At 42.5% G+C, this 20,750-nt stretch overlaps 1 protein-coding gene across 1 annotated transcript in view; it reads left to right on the forward strand.

Annotated features, from left to right (window-relative positions):
• LOC138581303 (solute carrier family 22 member 4-like) overlaps positions 1 to 20,750 on the forward strand; it is a 745,421-nt gene that overhangs the window by 515,820 nt on the left and 208,851 nt on the right. The window contains exon 4 of the mRNA XM_069652517.1: positions 7,002 to 7,173. Coding sequence (XP_069508618.1) covers positions 7,002 to 7,173 — 172 coding nt within the window. The remainder of the gene's footprint in view (positions 1 to 7,001; positions 7,174 to 20,750) is intronic.

The raw sequence follows: 20,750 nt of genomic DNA on the forward strand, positions 1-20,750 counted from the left end.
AATACTTCTCTGAACACTGGTTATAATCTGGTGAAGTCTTTCTCACTGCTTTTATCCACTCTCAGGAGAATGCAACCTTGCATGCAGGCAACACACTAGAGGGCTGCAAATGCCGTGCCATAATTGCATACATGCCAACCCTCCCGATTTAGGCGAGAGAGTCCCGATTTTCCAGTGAAAATTATTGTTATTTGTCACGGTCTCCCGCTTACAATAACCTTAGCCCCAATACATTCCTATGGGAAAATGCATGTCTCCCGATTTCCTTGGGGAAATCTCCCTCCAAGGTGCGTCGCAATGTTGGCATGTATGTAATTGGCATGTTTCAAAGGAGGGTTCATGCCTGTAATGCTTCTGTATGGCAGCACGTCCTTGCACACACAGGAGTCATTCTTCAACAGAATCAACTCTACTTCTCTGAGCACGGATTACAGTCAAGGGTAGTCTTGTGTACCGCTTTTATCTGGCGATTCCACTTGTGGAGGCAGGCTGCAACATTCCTTGCAGACCACACCCTAAAGGCTTGGTGGATAGAGGGGAAAAAGCCCAGGAAGCATTGTCCCACTACCCCCCCACCTCATATGCCAAGCCGCAAATGAGGCTGTAAACAAGTCTATGAAGGCTAACACGTTGATGCCTGCCGGGATGCCTGTCTCTGGTCATTTATTTATTTATTGCATTTATTGACAGCGGCCAAACCTGCAAGTAACAAGGCACTGGTACAAGTTAATAGAACGAAAGATACAGTACCGAAAAAATAGTTATACACGAGACAGTAATATTCCCCAAGGGAACTACTGGCAGAAACCCACGGGTAGAGTGGTATTTACAGGGGAGATTCCATTGGCTTATATATGAATATTCAGTGTTTACCAAGTTATATTTGAGGTAACAGCTGGCTTTGAAACGTTATCCTTTTTCATAACCGTAATCTTGCAAAGGAGGCTATATACCTTTAATTTAGCCCCCCAACTTGCTTTGAATGCGGTGCACCCTTTCCGGCGCTGCAGAATGCATTTCTCGGCTAACAGCGCGGTGCAAAACACCAAAACAAATAAGTGTCTATTCGCAAAGACGAAGTGTAAATAACAGCTGTTTGACACGTGGTTTGGCATTCGCGTTCCGTGCGTCCTCATCACGTGACGTGCACAGGGCATGTAATTCACAGTATTTTTTTTATTTTTTATAAATCAACCAGTAGGAAGGCTTCTCTTTAGTCAGGGTCCTTGAGTAAGGGGATGGAAGATTCTGCTAACTCACTGCAGATTGCTGGACTCCATTGCAGGAAACACGGATTGCATTTCCAAATTTCAACGAACCTTTCATGAATTGTTTTTTTGTTTTTTTTATATTGTAAGACAAAAGTGTTTAATTGCCCCTTTTTTAAACTTCTTTTTATTGCAAAATTTGGCATATATAACATCATATAACAATACAGACCATTACATATGAACCATCATTCTGAAAATCAGTATTGACTATTAAGTCTGAAACGGTTTTGATGGGAGCAGGAGGCCTGGTTAGCATAACTGGTGCGTGAGGCAACATCTGACTTTCCTGGAGTGGAAACATAATAATGTTTGTATGTCATTTGTGGGAAAGGAAACTCAGCAGGTTGGGTGACTGTTGTTGAGATCTGTAGGTTTGATATCCCATGTAAATTCTTTAAAAGTTGGTGAGTTTGACGTAAATAGCTTAAAATGAAAGGTCAGAGCGGGAAGTTTGGTGACTGCTGCTGAGATCCACGTGTCTTTTGAAAACCAAAGTTAAAGGTTTGCTAGAGATGAAAGACCATTTTGCTTGTATGCCTTTTATATGTACTACACTGTTGCTACTGCACTGAGGTTGACCAGTATCGCGGGATGCTAGGTAATGTTGAATTCTTTTAAAGTGGAGGGAATGATATACCTTACTAATAAAGTTGCCACCTGTTCGGGTTTCATCCGTACTGACCATTCTGTTGGACTATAAGCCCAGCTTTTATCTGCCTCCTGGGACAGTTTCAAGACTCAGGGTCCGATTCTCAACTGGTAAGTACCGAAAGGGTTATTAAAAGCGTTAACAACCTTTTCAGTACTTAAGACCTATTCTGAAGGTGGTGCATTCTTCCGAAGTCGGTAGGAATGCTCCACTTTCGGAATACATGTGGCGGTTGCTAGGATGGGTTGGAAACCAACCTAGCAACCGCCACATTCGTTACCTGCCTCTTTAGACTGGTATTCTTGTGGAACTCCCCCAGTTTAGTATGTGTGCTAAAGTGGCGCACATTTACGGTACTATTTTGGTGCCGTTATTCTGGAAGAGTGCCACAAGAAGCCTTGTTGCAGTGCAGGTAAGCAGCTTCAACGTGCAGTATACAACGTTGAAGCTCTTACTTTGGTGTATATGAAAGCGTTTATATACACCACACGGGTGTATATGGACGCTTTCATATACAAAGTAAGCAGCTTCAACGTTGTATCCTGCAACCTTGAAACTCCTTACTTTGGTGTATATGAAAGTGGTCATATACACCCGTGTTCTCTGCAGCAGTTTTGTAAAATAACAAATATGTCGTTATTTTACAGAAATGTTGCCAAGATTTCAGGATTGCACCCGTTAAGCCAAAAACAGACGCAATGCTGAAGGTGCACTGTCGGGCACTACGAGGACGCCCAGGCTCACTTGAGAATAGTGGTGGAGCCGGGGCATCTTGATTTGGTGCCGTGAATTGTGCGGTTTAGCACGTTCACTGCGCCAAGGTAAGAATTGGGCCCTCAGAAGGCAGGGGCACTGAGAACGCAGGAGCAAACTCTGGGGTTTTAAGGCGTGTGTCAGACAGCCGAATAAGCTCTCTGCAGTGTTCTCTACAGATCTGTTTCCGATAAGGGCTGCCCAGTAGACAGCAATTCATGAAAACTGGACCAGTTGTGCAAGTACAGTGACCCTTTCATGTGCAAAATACAAACTCTGCTTGCAAAGTGCTACTGATAGGGCTGTTCACTGTAATGCATTTTAAAGCACATTCCAGGCAACATGTCTCCGGGCTATTTGATTTATTTGTGAAAGAATAGGCCAATTGTATATTTCTAAAAATGCATAAGCATGCTTGCCTGCTTGCTTGAAACCGCAAAAAAAAAGTTTTTTTTAAACTGCACATTTTCTATGCACTTTTTTAAAAGCTATATGCTGGATGCCTGTTTTCAAAAATAAAATAAGCAAGCAACGTTTAATAATAAAAGAACCAACCCTCAGCAGAGTTCAGACACCTCCTTGTCTCAGCGCCACTTATTAATAGGGCCGCCAGGCATGCCTCCTTTTTTGCATTCTGCCATTTAACGCTCTGCAGTGATAAATGGGAAGCAAAACTACGAATACCAGAATGCACAGAAACATCCAGCACAGGATGCAACACTCACACTTGACCGACATGGCGAAAGGGAATACACATCTCTGCTTCACAACCACCATGTAATGTAAGGAGGCAGGCTGGAAGAGAAGGTAACTAGTGGTCAATGCTTGCTTTTCAGCCGTCAGTAATCTGTATATGATTTGCGGTACGCGCATTTGGGAAAAACAAAACTCTATTGGGGATAAGCTAAACTACAAGTCCCAGAATGCCACCCACTGCTGGGTGAACAGCCTGGGCTAGTTGGGATGTGTCAGACATGTTATGGGACTACTTCTCAATACTTAATGCATTGTTTCCTTGTAGTCCTCCCTCAAACTAACCAGGTTTTAGTGAGATTTACACCGTTCTTGGACTCCAGGCCCACATCAAACTTCAAGCTTGCTACTTGTAGATATGTATTTGCATTGGGAAAAGTGAACTTCAATATTGTCTAAGGGAACACGTTATCTATAATATTGCTGTAGGGTATGCCGAACAAGTATAACAGCTAAGATAAAATGGGGTGATTTAATGATAGGCCAGCTTCTGAGAACGGCTAGGAGGGACAGGGAAAAGTCAGTCGCAAATCAGTGTGCCCGGCTCAACCTCTAATCTCATCTCTTCAAAATGAATGCGGTTCTGGTGGAAACTATCATTTGGCAAGATTTGATGCCTGGTTCATCCCTCTAAAAGGTTGGTAGGCTTTGGAAAGAGTTGGCTTAATCTTGTGGGCCTAAATTAGCTTTCAAACATGTTTTGCTCCTATAACATTAAATGGGTTGCGGAATCTTGGTAATATTTCTTAAAAATTTGAACATTCCATTCTGTTATTGGCAGTGCTCCAGATAAGATTTTGAAGTGGGAGTATTTTACTCCCTATTTTTTAAATCCGGAGTAAAAGGATTTTTTGGACAGTAAAAATCTAAGTCCAATTCCCAATGGGAGCATTTTATAAGCAAAAACGTAAATGTTTTTGTAAGAATAATTCCTTTGCACAAGCAGTTATCCCTGCGCATTTCAAGATACCTGCACACTTCTTACAATTAGGCAGTAATAATAGTCGTTTCTTCCTGTGGTACTACATGCACTACTGATGCATACATTTCCATGGAGCAGTGTTTTTGAAAGCATGGGCACAAGGTCCTACATGTCTCTTATTTTTTGTTGGGAGTATTTTTAATCCCTGTTTTTATTTTTTGGGAGTATTTGCCTATTTTTAGGGAGTAAAAGTGGCCGATACACCCCTTATCTGTAGGGTTGCTTATTGGTGTTCACCTTAAGAAATGGGTGAACAATTCCTCTCACCTTGTCTCACAATGTATTTATGTTGGAATATTTGCTTGATGGGTTAACGAGCCCGCTTGGTATCCGGTGATTATACTCAATATAAAATAGAGAATGAAATTTGAACAAATAAAAAATAGTGAAAAATACTGAGTTTCTGTTTAAACAATGTATGTGGTGGTGTGGTAAGGGGTTAAATCTGGTGGGGAGGGGTTTGGGGAGAGGTTTTAAACAGGGAAAACAAGGGGTTGGGGGGACCACCCCAAAAGATAAACCAAAATTTGATATTTGTTTTCGTTATTTATGATTGGTTAAAATTACATTCTATAACTTTTCGTTTGTTAAAATCACAGTAATCCGCCCGCTGCAGTGATTGTGTGAAATCTGCGGCTAGATGTCTGTGGCAGGTTCTTAACCCTCTTTTCAAACTAATAACATGTTTTTAGAAATTAAATAATCGGTGTCATCCATTGTTCTGACTAGATGGTCAAGTGTGTTGATGACCATCTTGATAACATCTGAACATCTTGATACAGACCTGCCTAATCTCCAGGATTATCCCAGAGACTCTGGTGTTTTCAATACTTTCTATGGGGAGATAGGCAGACCTTTGTATTTCTTGTTTGTACAGCCGTCTCAGTGGGGGAAAAGTTATAAAGCTTGGATCCCCAACCGGGAATCGAACCTATGCAATGCACAGTGTCATCAGCTCAGTGAGATGAATGTTCCTATATCGCAAGTACAATATGAAGTCAAGTCCCTAAGTGGTGGACAGGTCTCAAAATCTTTTAACTAAAGTGTGTGATCCTTGGCAACCAAGTTTATCATTCTGTTCCTTATCTGTGGCACATCTAATGTGAACCACAAAAGCCCTGTTTTTGCATCAAATAGATTGAACATATATTTTATATTTGCCCAGATGAAATTACTTAAAAGTAATGATTATAAATTACAATTGTTACTTTTGTACTGATAGTTAAACATGTTAGCATTAGTGTGTGTTTGTGTGTATGCTATTATATTCCCCTTTTGTTACCCTGAGATATGGCAATAGCAAACTTTTTAATACCCAAGAGCAGTGTTAAGAGTGTGCTGCAAATAGCAGAGAAGTTTTGATTTCAACTGTAGGCAGGCCTGGATTGACATCATTGGACCAATTTTTGTCAGAGCAATGGAAAGCTGAGCTGGTTCTAAGTAAAAAATGTATCATATATAATCTTATGAAATGCAATTTCAGTATTAAAGGATTATTTTTTTATTTATTGGTACAGATTGCGTTAAAAAAGCGAGTATAGGTCAGTCAAAAACATGACTGCTAGTATGATTTCTCTGTCTCCTTGTTATTGCAATAAAGTTTTTGAATCTAGGAAAAGGATTTGTCGAGGGGTGGGGCTTTTAAAATGTGGACGTGGCTTCAAGTCTGGATTTTGCTTTAAACAAAATGTGGCCAACCTACTTACTTATGACATGGTGACCCTGACTGACGCTGGGTCACGTTTCTTAAAAGGCTATAGTTACGGAATGGAAGAGAGCACATTATTCGAGTCTGAACAAGACTGAACAAAGAGCATTCAATGACCCGCCAAAATACTTGATACAATTCCCTAGTAATCAAGTTCGAAACACCTACCTGAAATTTCGAGTGAACTGCCTCCTCACACAGAAATAGTTGAAAATATGTGACTGCAACACACCTGACTTCTCATGCAGATTATGTAATAAAAAGGGACCAAATTGAAACCCTGAAACATGTATCCTTGAGCTGCAATGGCCTAACAGACAAAAGGCCTAACTATCTTTGAAGGATCTTAAGGCCAAAATTGTCATATTAGCTAGAAGATTGGTGGTGAACTATCTGTGTAGGCGAAGATTTTGGACTGATATGTGCAGTAGTAAGTTTCATGAAGGAGATTTTCCTCTGGAATAAAAAAAAAGAACGGGGAGAGTAAATGAAGCAAACAGGCAAATTAATACACTATCCCCCGAGCGGGAAAGTAGAATTTGCCTGGAACAACATTGCAAAACTAGAGATGGCAATGGAAATGTTGTATTTCTTTTTTGTTTGCTGTCTTTCCCTATCCTCTTTTGATTTGACCCTTGGACTGCTCTCTTTTCTCCTAGTGGCTCTACTTTATCCTTTATCCTTTTAATCTTCTTTAAATGGTTAATGGAAATATGTTTGATGAAGGAGGAAGTGTGAACAGATAAAGGTTTTTGTACAAAGTACTTATCTTAAAAAAAAATATTAGGGTATTCCTTTTGTTTACTTATTAATTTGACAATCGTAGGAGGAGGAAAACAGCATAATAAGCTAAAAGTGTTGTGTGCTCTTCTCGTTTTTGAACAGGATCGGAAATCCTTGGCAAGTCTGAAAGAGTGATCTATTCCACGTTAGGAGTGTGCGTGTGTTTCGCCATTGGCTACATGGTGCTGCCGCTCTTTGCTTACTTCATCCGGGATTGGCGGATGCTGCTCCTGGCGCTCTCGGTGCCCGGCCTGTTCTGCATTCCGCTCTGGTGGTGAGTTGATGAAACTACTGCTCAAACGCTACTGTGAACAGGGGGACATTTGCTTCAACCTTACGGCAATGCTCCTGCTAGCTAATGATACCGTTTCTTATCCGGGCATACTGTTCATACCGTTGAAAGAGAGTGACTTGTATCATCATGGGCATTTTAATTGAAAGGCTCATTACATGCAGGGGCCAAGGCGTAGGGCAAAAGTCAAGAGTAAAACCAGGACAAATTGCCTTTACTCAGTTTTTACTCTACACTGTCTGCCACTTAGCGGTGTTTACTAATGGATGTCTATGGAATCTGCTTGCTCATAAGCAGATGCGAATCTGAGGTGGATTCCACAGAAATCCATTTGTTTTACATCCACATGAACATCTCATGCATGCATAACTTTGTTGTGCTCCTCCAAGATAGACGAGGAAAGCAAAGACATGCAACCTCCACTCTGTTCCCATCCTACGCCTTGGAAGGGCACGAAAATGAGCTACGGTGCAAAATGAAAGTGTAAAAACATTATGCTTTCGTTATGTACCCTGCTCATCGCAAAATGGCCCCCTTTGTGTGCGATAAGGCTTGCATTTCGAGATCCATCTTCACATTTTGTTTATATGAACCAATCATTCCAATACTTGAACAAAAAGTAGGATTTGTGGCTTTCTACTTGTCTCTGTTTTACATGCGATCATGTTGTATTTATGCTTTTCCATTGAATGTTGGTTTTTATCCATGCAACTATCAGCCAGTTTCCTCTCTCCCAGCACGCGTTAATAAATGGTTCAGTGGGTGGAAAAGCCACACACTGCACGTGCATTCGTCAGGCCGGAGACTTAAATCAAGACGTGGGCCTCATTACGAGTTTGGAGGTAGCCATGCCATTTTTAGTGGCATGGCTACCCCCAAACTCGAGTCCGGGTCCCGCAAAAGGGGACTTACCGGGCCATTCCAACCTTGGAGGGCCCAGTAGTTCCCTTTCACGGGACCCGGACCCGGTACGTCCCCATTCCCATTGAGCCCCTACAGGGCTCAATGGGAATGGGGAGGATGCTAACAACGGGCCCGTTGTTAGCATCCTGTACTGCTAGCGGGTCCCGCTCTGCACGTCTGGTCTGGCCAGGTGTACAGAGAGGGACCCGCTGCAGAACTCGTAATGTGGCGGCCCGGTATGAACGGTGCCGGTCCCTTACCGGCACCGTTCATACCGTGGCCGCCACGGTCGTAATGAGGCCAATTGTAGCTTATTCATTCATCGTTTTGAGATTGATTAATCGAAAGATCAATAGCACCGATTATTGAAGTTCCGAGAGCACGGCCAATGTTATAATTACCACTATCCAATGTCATCATTCTGTTCTTCAATCACAACTCGCTGTCATTCTGGACACCAACCACGAGATACTGTCACTCCACTCTTACCTCTATCCACTGCCATTCCTCACTCTCACCAACATCCACTGTCATTCAGCCACCATCCACTGTCATGATGAACTCCATCCACCTTCCACTGTCATTCTGCCACCATCCACTGTCAGCTACACTCCAACCATCACTTGTTGTCATTCCCCAATCTGATCAACATCCTCTGTCATACTGCCACCATCCACTGCCATTCCTCACTCTGACCAACATCCATTAATTCTGCCACCATCGACTGCCATGCTACACTCCAACCACCATCCGCTGTCATTCCCAACTCTGACCAACATCCACTGTCATTCCGCCACCATCCACTGTCATGCTGTGCTCCAGCCACCATCCACTGTCATTCTGCCACCATTCACTGGCAAGCTATACTCCAACCACCACCCGATGTCATCCCCCACTCTTACCAACATCCACTGTCATTCTGCCACCATTCAGTGCCATGCTACACTCCAACCACCACCCGCTGTCATTCCCAACTCTTACCAACATCCACTGGCATTCTGCCACCATCCACTCCCATGCTACACTCCAACCATCACCCGCTGTCATTCCCCACTCTGACCAACATCCACTGTCATTCTGCCACCATCCACTACCATGCTACACTCCAACCACCATCCACTGTCATTCCCAACTCTGACCAACATCCACTGCCTTTCCGCCACCATCCACTGCCAAGCTACACTTCAACCAACACCCGCTGTCATTCCCAACTCTGACCAACATCCACTGCCATTCTGCAACACCTACTGCCATGCTACACTTCAACAACCACCCACTGTCATTCCCATCTCTGATGAACATACAATATAATGGTATAATGGAAATGGTGAAATTATTTGAAATGTGCAAGCCTGTAATTTATTGCAATTGATCTGGTTTGCTTGCAGGCAAGCTCCCAGTCCTCATTAGCCTACCTTCCCAAATTATTTGCACTTTATCCGGCAAGTTGTTTCTCTGAGCCGCGACCATTTTATACAGTGTACTGATCATATGGGAATTCCCTGGGGGTACAGTACTGTACGGTGCAATGGGGGGGATCAGAGGCTCGGTGGAAGTATCAATGCATTAACCTCCCCTCCTGATCTCAATTTTTCCAAGGAAAACAAAGTGCCTCCTTCATGGAAACCCTGTAACTTGGTAATGCCTATCTTTCAAAGTTATGCAGAATTGTTTATCAAAACTAATTTCTACTCCCAGGATAGCCTGCAATGTAAATTGAGGAGATTAAAGCCTTGCCTCGCCTCGGAATTGTGCTGCCTCGGGCCACGTGCTCCTAGTTCTATGGACCATTTGTATATCCTTCGTATGGCATATGCTTCCCCCTTTAGAATGGATGATAGAGCCGCTGGGTGCGCTGCTGCTATCGCATCCGCTACACAAGGGTATGCATGCATATCTGTGAACCACCAAGTTGCATAGTGTGCCTGAGCTATAAGATAGTAAAGTTGTAGATCCGGGACAGCCAGGCCCCAGGGACGTTATTTCACCAAAATGCTAGAGGTAGTGGAAGTGACATCACGCTGCCTTTTAACACCATGATGACATCACAGGAAGTGGTGGCACACGACCTTTCACCACTTAACATCACAGGAAGTGGCATCATCTGCTTTCATACACAACTCGAATGACACTTTGCAGAACACTTCTGCCATAAAACAGCTACTTTTCATGAAAAAATTTGAATTGCAGCCACAGACATAATGACCATCCTCTCGCATACCCCCTCTAGACTTCCTCTCTAGACTACCTCTCTCCACCCACATGCCATCTAGACATGGATGGCTAGCAGGGACTTGGCCACCCCTTCATATCCTCATATTGGCTACAATGCACACATGCATATTAGCACCTCCTCGAATTTCCCATACCTTAGACTTCGGTCCCCTCAGGGGGTATTCAAACTACAGCACATTCTGACCATCACCAATGGGGAAAGATGCTATACAATTGACACATTACTTTACATTACATAGCATCATCCTTCAGTACATTACGAAAAATATGGTTAAAATATCACTGTAATGTGACATACATTTCATACAATTTTCCAAAAAAAGGTATCAGTCGCCCCTCTCCAGAAAGAACATGGCATGATAACCTGTTCTGTGTTTTTTTTCTCACTTTGAGAGTCCGCAGCCATCGCTTTTTGCTCACTGTACCTTTCACAGATGGCAAATATCGATTTGCATATCAGTCTTTGTCCCGCCCACATGGGCAGTCCAGCACCAAAATGCTATGGCAATTCCCTTCTGAACAAGAGTACCAACAGCAACCCCATATACGTGTTTCAGCCTTATTGGGCCTCATCAGTGAGGAGGAGCTGTGCCTCTCTGAGCACAGTGAGCAGGGGGTGCATGTCTGGGTTCCCCATGGTAACTCAGGGTGACCAACCCAAGTTCCTTGCAAACATTTTTCAAAAATGTTAGCAGGCGCCCCTCTCCAGAAAGAACATGGCATGATAACCTGTTCTGTGTTTTTTTTTCCCACTTTGAGAGTCCGTAGCCATGCCTTTTTGCTCACTGTACCTTTCACAGATGGAAAATAACCATTTGCATATCAGTCTTTGTCCCACCCACATGGGCAGTCCAGCACCAAAATGCTATGGCAATTCCCTTCTGAACAAGAGCACCAACAGCAACCCCATACACATGTTTCAGCCTTGTTGGGCCTCATCAGTGAGCTGGAGCTGTTCCTCTCTGAGCACAGTGAGCAGGTGGTCCACATCTGGGTTCACCCAGGTAACTCAGGGTGACCAACCCCAAGTTCCTTGCAAACATTTTTCAAATATTGTTGTACATTTTGTAAGGAACTTGGGGTTGGTCACCCTAAAATACCTGGGGGAACCCAGATGTGGATGCCTGCTTACTGTGCTCAGAGTGGCAAAGCTCCACTTCACTGATGTGGCCCAACAAGGCTGAAACACGTGTATGGGGTTGCTGTTGGTACTCTTGTTCAAAGGAGGTTTGCCTGGCATTTCGGTGCTGCACTGCCCTTGTGGGCGGGACAAAGACTGATATGCAAATGGATATTCCTCCTTTGTGAAAAGTGCAGTGAGCAAAAAGCAATGTCTGCAGACTCTCACAGTGGGTAAAAACCACAGAACAGGTTATCATGCCATGTTCTTTCGAGAGAGGGGCATCTGCTACCTTTTTTACATTTCATACAAGAATGGATCATCATATGTACCATTATTATCAGTGTGTCGAGGCCCATGTTACCATGGGAAGTGTATTAACCCAAATCCCCTCTTTATGTGGTTTCTCCCTGCTATTTCTACGTGACTAGAAAGTTAAATCTCATTCTGCGGGGACATGGACAGATAGGCGGGTATAGGTATAGGGGAAAGCCAGTATAGGAGGGGAGAGGGAGAATATTTCACCACACAACATGTGTTCTTATGGTTGCTGACATACACAATCTTGAATGAGTTTGGAATTTACGTTCATCATTTTTTCTGATTCGACAAGTTACCTTCAGGGTTACCTCTCAGAATGATGTGTTGTGCTGTGATGTACTTTCTGTGGTTGTTTCATGGACCTCCTTTTTGTTGCAAAAAACAGCCAAAAGTCTTCGATATTCATCTTCTTCAGAACCTACAGCTAAGTTTAACATTGGTTGGATTAGTGTCTTGACAAATACTGATACCTGAGAGGCAGTACTGCACCGCAACCCAACATCACATTTCTTCCTGTCTTTTTATCACAGATTATTGTTACTATTAAGGGATTAGGAATGGGCAATGGTGGAAGTGGAGTAAGGGAACTCTGGCTGCATCCAAAACTGAGGCAGTCAGATGGCCAGACAGATGGGGACAGCGGGGGGGGGGGGAGGGTGTTTTGGGAGACGAGGGATTTTAATCCACTCTGCAAATGTGACCACATACCTTGCATGCTTTACTCAGTACAAATAGTTTGGATGTCAAGGCCTACAGTAATCATGTCCTATAGAGTTTATTTATTAAAAACACAAATTGTATAATAAAGCTACATGACAACATGTAAATCCTTATAGCAACATGTTGTTAAGCCAAAAGAATATCATTGCCAACCTGAAAAAGCTACATATCCCCACTGTACTTTCAGCCATAAAGAAAGTTGTGTAATGATCTCAGGAAGACATGGAGATTCTTTGTCACAAACCTCAAGCTCGTTGTTATACATGATGTTGAAAACATGTGATTACTGACATAAAGCAACTTTATTTTTTTCATGTGAAGCTCCACATCATGGATATAAGCAAATCTTAAATGGGTGTTTTGTGGTGCTCACTTTATCACGATTTTTCAAGATAACTGGTGCTTTGTGAGCTCTTTTCCCCGGAACGTGGGGCACCACAACAGGTCCCCCCTACACCAATGGGAGTCCTGGAAGGGAGGTCCTTTCTCCAGTAGCTTTCAGGATGGGTGGTTAGTAATATTGTTCATCCAGCCCAACTCAGCATGTAGGATTTATTCAGGATGTAGAAGTCGGGCTCAGGAGCTGTTCACTCAGCCAGCCATTTTCTTTGCTACTCAGTAGTGCCGCCGACGACACATACATTTCTAATAAGTGAGGAAATACCTCCTTTGCTATCTCTTTATACAATTCTGATGTTAAATTGTCCATATTGGGTGACTTAAAGTCTGCTATTGACTTAGTCACCTGCTTGATCCCAACAGTTGTAATCAGATGAGTTAGTAATGAATCTTGCTCTTCATTGAGCCATCCCACTGCTATTTGGTCAAGGAAATTGGTTATTGCTGCCATCGACTTATCTAGCTTAGAGGAATGTAGAGTTCTATAACATGGCTTGAATACTCCATTAATCCCTACAGCATGCTTTTTTAAAGTACCATTCTGGTCCTCCACGATTGTTAGACCAGTATGGCCCCTTTCTTTGCAGAGTGACCAATCGAGAGTACACCTTGGCCATTCACTCACTGTATTGTCTCGTCTGTTTGAAACTCTCAATTAATTTCAGCTACATGTCGGCTATCTCTCCAAAACTGTTTGTTGCCTCCCTTAGTTTATCCAGCATGCACGAGGATTTGCTTAGAGCATATCCATGCTCCAGTGCCATCATTTCTGCCTTGATGCGTGAGAGGAATTGATGTAAAGATGTTATAATACCATTTACCTTAGATCTATGCAGTCCATGAAATATATACTTTAAATATTTCCCACAGTATATCATTTTCCATAACCAAGCCCATATTCATGTTAAAGGATTGCTTGTGCAATCTAGGTTCAGAAAAAAGGGTCATTGATTGAGCCTTTTTGAAGTGCCAGGGATTATATTTTGAACCGGGTGAATCAAGGGTTATTGGCAAAAATACCACAGAATAGTCTAACAAATTTCTAGGATTACGTAAGGATGTTCTGTGATGTCATAATGTAGGCAATCCCGAGAGTGATGACGGGACCAGAGAATGATGTGGGCATTTTCTACCCACTGGGTGTAACTGTTACCAAGTGTCATATAATATGGCTTTCACACACTGGCAGGGGGACGGACATATTATTGCACATCTGAAATTGTAAAGAGCAACAAATGTAGGTGGCTACCCCCCTGGCGTTAGTCACATATGAGAAACCATAAGTGGAGTAATTTTGCTGAAAATTTGGGAGGGCACTTGACATCTAAAGGAAAGGGACCCTGCCAAATAAGGGGGACAAAATGGTATGTCACGAAAGTTGGGGGGGACAAACACCCTTGTCACCACCCTAAAATTACACCCATGGAAACCATAGAGGTATAACCCACCTCAGGGCAGGAGGCAAGTGCGCATCAGACGCATTGTGTGCCTCTTGTTACATGAATATAATTACAAGGTCGTACTTACCATATAGGATACTCTGCCATTACTTTTCAGGGTTCTGCATGGCTCTAATGTTTGGAATAGGCCAAAATGACTGAACCCAAATTACCAATCCCACCAAAAGACCTAAAACACATACCACTAATAGTTCAAACTACCAAAAGTTACAGTATAGTGAGCAGGGGTTGCTGGGGACACCCCTGCAGCTCACCCGACCAAAAAAATAAATTGTTTGTACTATTCTGAGATTAGCATAGGCAGGGGCAAATTTCGCGCCCATTGCTGTGCCTTGTTTTTTTCTGTATATTATATTTGTTTGTTGAAGAGAAAAACATTGTTCTTGAGAGTGAAATCCAACATCTCACAAATCATTTCATTTTGGTGATAATAAGATATTGATCTTGTTTGTAAAAAGGATCAGACTGTTTCTATGCCGTTGTTATGGATGATGCTTGTGTACAAAGCTGTTACGTCAAATGTCAAATGTTACTAACCTAAAACCAGACTCCCAGTTGATGAATGTGAGTTGTTGTATAACGTCTTTTGTATCTTTGATGAAGGAAGACAAATTTTGAACCAACGGTTGTAGATGAGTTTCTATGTAGGCTCTGTTAGGGGCCCTATGCTGTTGATTATTGGTCTGCTGCTAGGTAATCTGTCATATTTTTTATGAATTTTCGGTAGAAAGTAAATGCTTCCAATGATAGGGTATTGGATATTCAAAAATTCTGATTCTTCGTCAGTTAGAAGGCCTTCATTGTTCCAATTTTTTGTTTTGACAGCCCATGTTTCAGATAGTTTGGGAATCGGATTTGCCGTTAATTTTTCATACCAATTCTCATCCTTGAGATGTATCTCTGCCATTCTGATGTAATCTTCAGTGTTAAGGAGGACTATTTTCCCTTTGACTGTTAGATTCTGATCATTTTTCAATTCTTGTATGGCTTTTCTCTCTAACGGCCATGTTAAAGTCAGTAAGTGCCCCGATGAACATCAGAAAACGAAGAACACTGACTGAAAGCATAGAAACTTGCACAGAATACTTAAGGTAAGAAAGGGAATAGTTTCTAACAGCACGCTCTTGCTGTCACAGAATTCATATTACTGGGTTTTAGATGAGCTCGCAAACCTTCAAACAATATTCTGTTTTCTCTTTAGATCATTGCGCGCAACCGCACAATGAAAAACAAAACACAAGCAACGCTGACCGCAAACTCGCACTTTTTTGAAAGAAATGAAGGGGCATTATTAAAACTTCTACCCATTGACTTATTCAAAACTTTCTAAGGTGAGAATGACATAATGCACTTTTACTACCTAAATATCCCGTTCTATTTTTGTAAAGCAACTGCAAGTATTAGAGCGCACTTTGAAAACAGTGCGCATTCACGAAAAAAATGAAATGTGTGAAATCAAACTAACTGCCTTGTTCTCGCTGTACAAACAATAGCCACTATTCAGAAAGCAAATTATTAATGTCTTCACTAGAACTTTTGTACAAACATATTATGCAATTTCTAATATTCTATTTTGGTTAACTTTTCAACAGAGAATTGTTCAATGTATGAAAATAATACATTGGATTGAAATCTAAGTGTGCACAATGAAATGAAAGTAAAGTGTTCACACCCTCCTGAAGAACCAATGCACTTGGGGAAACACGTGTCGAGGGAATGTCTAATTTTGTGGACTAATAGGAGAGACATTATCTAAACTTTTGAACTAAGAGGAGAAAATTAATTTTGGAATTAATTAAATTGTTTCTTTGACAATCACATTGAGTTTCAAGCATTTTATTAACCATTGTTGTGAGAACACATTCAAAGGTGCGCAGGATTCAGTGACTAGAATCTTTTGTGTATTTCCATTTCCTGAAACACTCTGCAATCTGAGTGCTCTAGTTCTTTGCAGCACCCAACCTATCCCTAACAAGAAAATTGACATTTCTATCTATCCAGCTTGCCATTAGTTGTCTTCAAGGCTGCAAAGGTTTTTCATTATACAGTATAGTGAGCAGGGGTTGTGGGGGATACCCCTGCAGCTGACCAGACTAAAATAAAAATGAAATAAATAAAAGGAGCCTGCGGCGACGGTTTCTGATCACCAAAGTGAAAGGGAACCAGCGCAGCAGGGATACAGCGCGTCGGAATGAAAGGTAAGTAGGGGTTGGGGGTGTGTTGGGTGTGTGTTGAGGTTGGGGGTGTGGGTGGGGGTGTGTGCTTGTATGGATTTGGGGTTGTTTAACAATGGATGTCAGCATGTGAAATGTACGAACATTGTTGTATTGCGTACATTTCCCATGCAGTCATTTCTGTTGCGACCGTTTCGGTCACGGTAAAACAACCCCAATTGTAATATTCCATGTGAGGACATTCAACCTAGTTAATGCCATATATGCTGCCAATTTGCGCTTCCATGGGAATGATATATACGGAGCCAAAATGTGTATATATGATCGCAAAGACAGGTCATCGTTTCTCCCATATAGACTGTAGTGCTATTTACACAGTTTAGTGCAACAAATAACAACTAACATTCAATACATTAACCCATGTCTATATGGATGAAACTATAACCTGTCAATGCGATTATATTGCACCCCTGCCACAAATCCCAAACTGGCTGGCAATTGCCAAATGTTAACTTCCTTTATCCCCAATATCAAGTTTGTGATACATGCTTGGGGGAGTTCCGAGCACCCAGCAGCCAACTCAGTAGCCTGTCGCAACCTCCATGAACTATAAATCTATAATCACTTGATGTTAATGCATTTATCTTGAGTACAAAACTCAATAAGTGAGGCATCAGCCAAAATTAATACCCAGAGAGGTGGCAGTGGCTGGCTCTGGGTCCCAGGTGCAATCAGCTGAACATTCCAGTGATGTTCTCCTCCTAGCACGCTTTCATGCCTTAGCAATCTTCAGTGAAGCTGATTGGATTCAGGTGTGCTGGGTTGAATCACTCTGGCAAGTACCAGGATGTTGCAGCAGAGAATTCTGGTATCTGTATCTGTTGTTTAGAGCCAGCCAGGAACCAACTCTCCCCCATTTTTCAACGTTAGCCCTCAATGGGGAGGGAAGGAGGGTGGTTACCACTAGTGTGGCACTCCAAAGTCAGCCATTGTAGCCTGGGTGAAGCCCCTCAGGAGCCCCAGTTTCCAGTTATATGTGCAAACAAAAGAGGGGTGGCAGGGGCGCAACTCTTGGTCCCAGCTGCAATCAGCTCAACAGTCCAGAGATGTTCTCCTCCTAACTACCAGGATGTTGCAGTAGGGAATTCTGGTATCTGTAGTACTCTGGAGTGCCACACTGTTGGTAACTCCCTCTCCCCCCACTGAGGACAAATACTAAATAATGGGGGAGTGTTGGAACCCGGCTCACTCTGAACTACTGCAACCAGAACTCCTTGCTGCAACATCCTGGTATTTACCAGTAGGATTCAACATTGCACACCTGAATCAGATCAGCCTCCTTGAACTTTGCTGAGGCATGAAAGCATGCGCTAGGAGGAGAACCTCACTGGACTGTGAGCAGATTGCAGCTGGGACCCAGAGTTGCGCCCCTGCCACCCCTTGTTTTATATATATATATATATATATATATATATATATATATATATATATATATATATATAGTGGCCGTGTAGTTATGGTTAAGTTGCTGTTTCCATAGGAAGAGCACTTTTTGGGCGGCTTATAACTCCGCTCCCCCTGGACGAATCCTCACCAAACTTTGCAAAAAAAGTATATGGGCCACTCTGATTTTTTTTGTTGCAAAGTTTGGTGATGTCTGGTCAAGGGGGGGAAAAGTTATAGGGGGGTCCCAAAACGTCATTTTTTTCCCATAGACTGAATGGGAGAACAACTTTGCGCACGCCTACAGGCCAAACGGCTGGACGGATTTTCACAAAATTTTCGGCAGGGGCATGGGCTTGGTCCCGAAAGGGTGCTTTTGTAAATTTGGTGATAATCCGTCCAGTAGTTTCCTTTAAAACGACCAAAAAGTATGTCTCAAAAAATTAGTGATATCTATGTCCGCTCCACGGTCACACTTCCCTGTTCGCTCCGCGGACAAGAAATCGATTGGCTAATCCGTAGCGTCATGTCTGCGGACATGTCTCGGGAGGATAGCTCAGGGGCAACGTGCTCGCCTTGGAAGCAAGACGTCACGGAGCACCACAGGTTCGATCCCCGGGTCCGCGCTTAGAAACCTCTGGGTATTAAGCGCGTTATAAAGAACCAATCATGTCATGTGTCATGTCATGTGACGCTTTAACTGATTGGTTGTGGAACAGCGTGAAGTGCGTCAGATTCTTTTGCTGTGCACGCCATCTTTTGTTCGTGTTTTGGTTGTACGCGGACATTGCCGGTAATACATATAAAACAAGACACCATTGCAATTGTTACACTTATGAAATACTGTTTCAGAAGGTGAGTGTTAATGAGGCTGGGATGGGATGTGGGAGCAGAAAGGCTAAAAGTGGTGTTTTATTGTCACCAAACTCATACGGTAAACTGAAAGTTGATGCTCAATATATGGCGAACAATTACTGCATCTGTGTTACAATGTATGTAGAAGAATATTGCAGTCAGACTGGCGTCCTAGAGTTTGCAATCTGAGCCAGCCACCTGCACTGTTTGTTGGAAACAGCGGTTCTGCAAGTGTATGGGAGTAGCGGTTCTCATGAATGGATTCTCATATGTTGTTGTAAAGTTTGGTGATGTTTAGTCCAGGGCGGAAAAGTTATAGGCGGGGTCCCAAAAGGTTTTTTTTCCCATAGACTGAATAGGGGAAAAACTTTGCGCACGCCTACAGGCCAAACTGCTGGACGGATTTTCACCAGATTTACGGCAGGGGCATGGGCTTGGTCCCGAAAGGTTGCTTTTGTAAATTTGGTGACAATCCGTCCAGTAGTTTCCTTTAAAACGACCAAAAAGTATGTCTCAAAAAATTAATGATATCTATGTCCGTTCCACGGTCACACTTCCCTGTTCGCTCCGCGGACAAGAAATCGATTGGCTAATCCGTAGCATCATGTCTGCGGACATGTGACGCTTTCACTGATTGGTTGTGGAACAGCGTGAAGTGCGTCAGATTATTTTGCTGCGCACGCCATCTTTTGTTTGTGTTTTGGTTGTAGACGGACAGCGCCGGTAATACATATAAAACAAGACACCATTGCAATTGTTACACTTATGAAAAACTGTTTCGGAAGATGAGCATTAATGAGGCTGGGTAGGGATGTGGGAGCAGAAAGGCTAAAAGTGGTGTTTTATTGTCACCAAAGTCATACGGTAAACTGAAAGTTGATGCTCAATATATGGCGAACAATTACTGCATCTGTGCTACAATGTATGTAGAATAATATTGCAGTCAGACTGGCGTCCTAGAGTTTTCAATCTGAGCGAGCCACCTGCACTGTTTGTTGGAAACAGCGGTTCTGCAAGTGTATGGGAGTAGCGGTTCTCATGAATGGATTCTCATATGTTGTTGCAAAGTGAGAATGTATTTGCATTCTGAGTGAAGGTCACTTGGTTTACTTTTATGGTTGCGAGCTCAGTAGGCCCACGCATCCATCTAAAACCATAAGGGGCAATTGTTTTTTGACCTTGAGCGAAAGGGAAACTTAAGCAACAATGCAGGGTGTTAAAGTTTCCAAAAAATACCATTTGATAAGGTTATGTTTCAAAAACGTTTGTAAAGCACATGAAATATCAGTTCACGCAGATTCTTTGCTGCAAACACATTGCTGTCTGACTTTATAGAAAACCAATGGAGGCGGTAAATATCATGTAAGTTTAATTTTGACGACTCTACACCGGACCGAGTTTAAATTTGTTATTACCAGAACAATAATTTTGACAATATAACTGACGAAGAGTTGCGGACTCTCCGCCTTTGCAGGCTATGATTAGGCTTACCCTTGTTCAACGCTAATATTTCTTCTTTAAAATGTCACATTTGACCCCATCACTTTGTGTGTCAGTTTGCACGTTCTTTTGGTCTTTTTTGAAATCACGAGATGTAATTTGTTGTTACTTGACCATTATTTTTGGCTTTCTAACTGAAGGACCATCTTTGTGTGTAGATGTAATTTTTTTTAACTTATGAAGAGTGCAGATTCTCGGCGTTTGTAGCCTGTCACTAGATTTACCCATGTTCTGCCTAGAGTTACCCTTGTTCAACGCTAATTTTTCTTATTTAAAATGTCATGTTTTACTCCATCGCTTTGTGTATCACTTTGCACGTTCTTTTGGTCTTTTTTGAAATCACGAGATGTAATTTTTTGTTACTTGACCATTCATTTTGGCTTTGTAACTAAAGGACCATCTTTGTGTGTAGTTGTCATTTTTTTGTAA

The sequence above is a fragment of the Ambystoma mexicanum genome, chromosome 3p (assembly GCF_040938575.1).
Source record: "Ambystoma mexicanum isolate Mex_15411 chromosome 3p, UKY_AmexF1_1, whole genome shotgun sequence".
NCBI classification, from domain to species: domain Eukaryota; kingdom Metazoa; phylum Chordata; class Amphibia; order Caudata; family Ambystomatidae; genus Ambystoma; species Ambystoma mexicanum.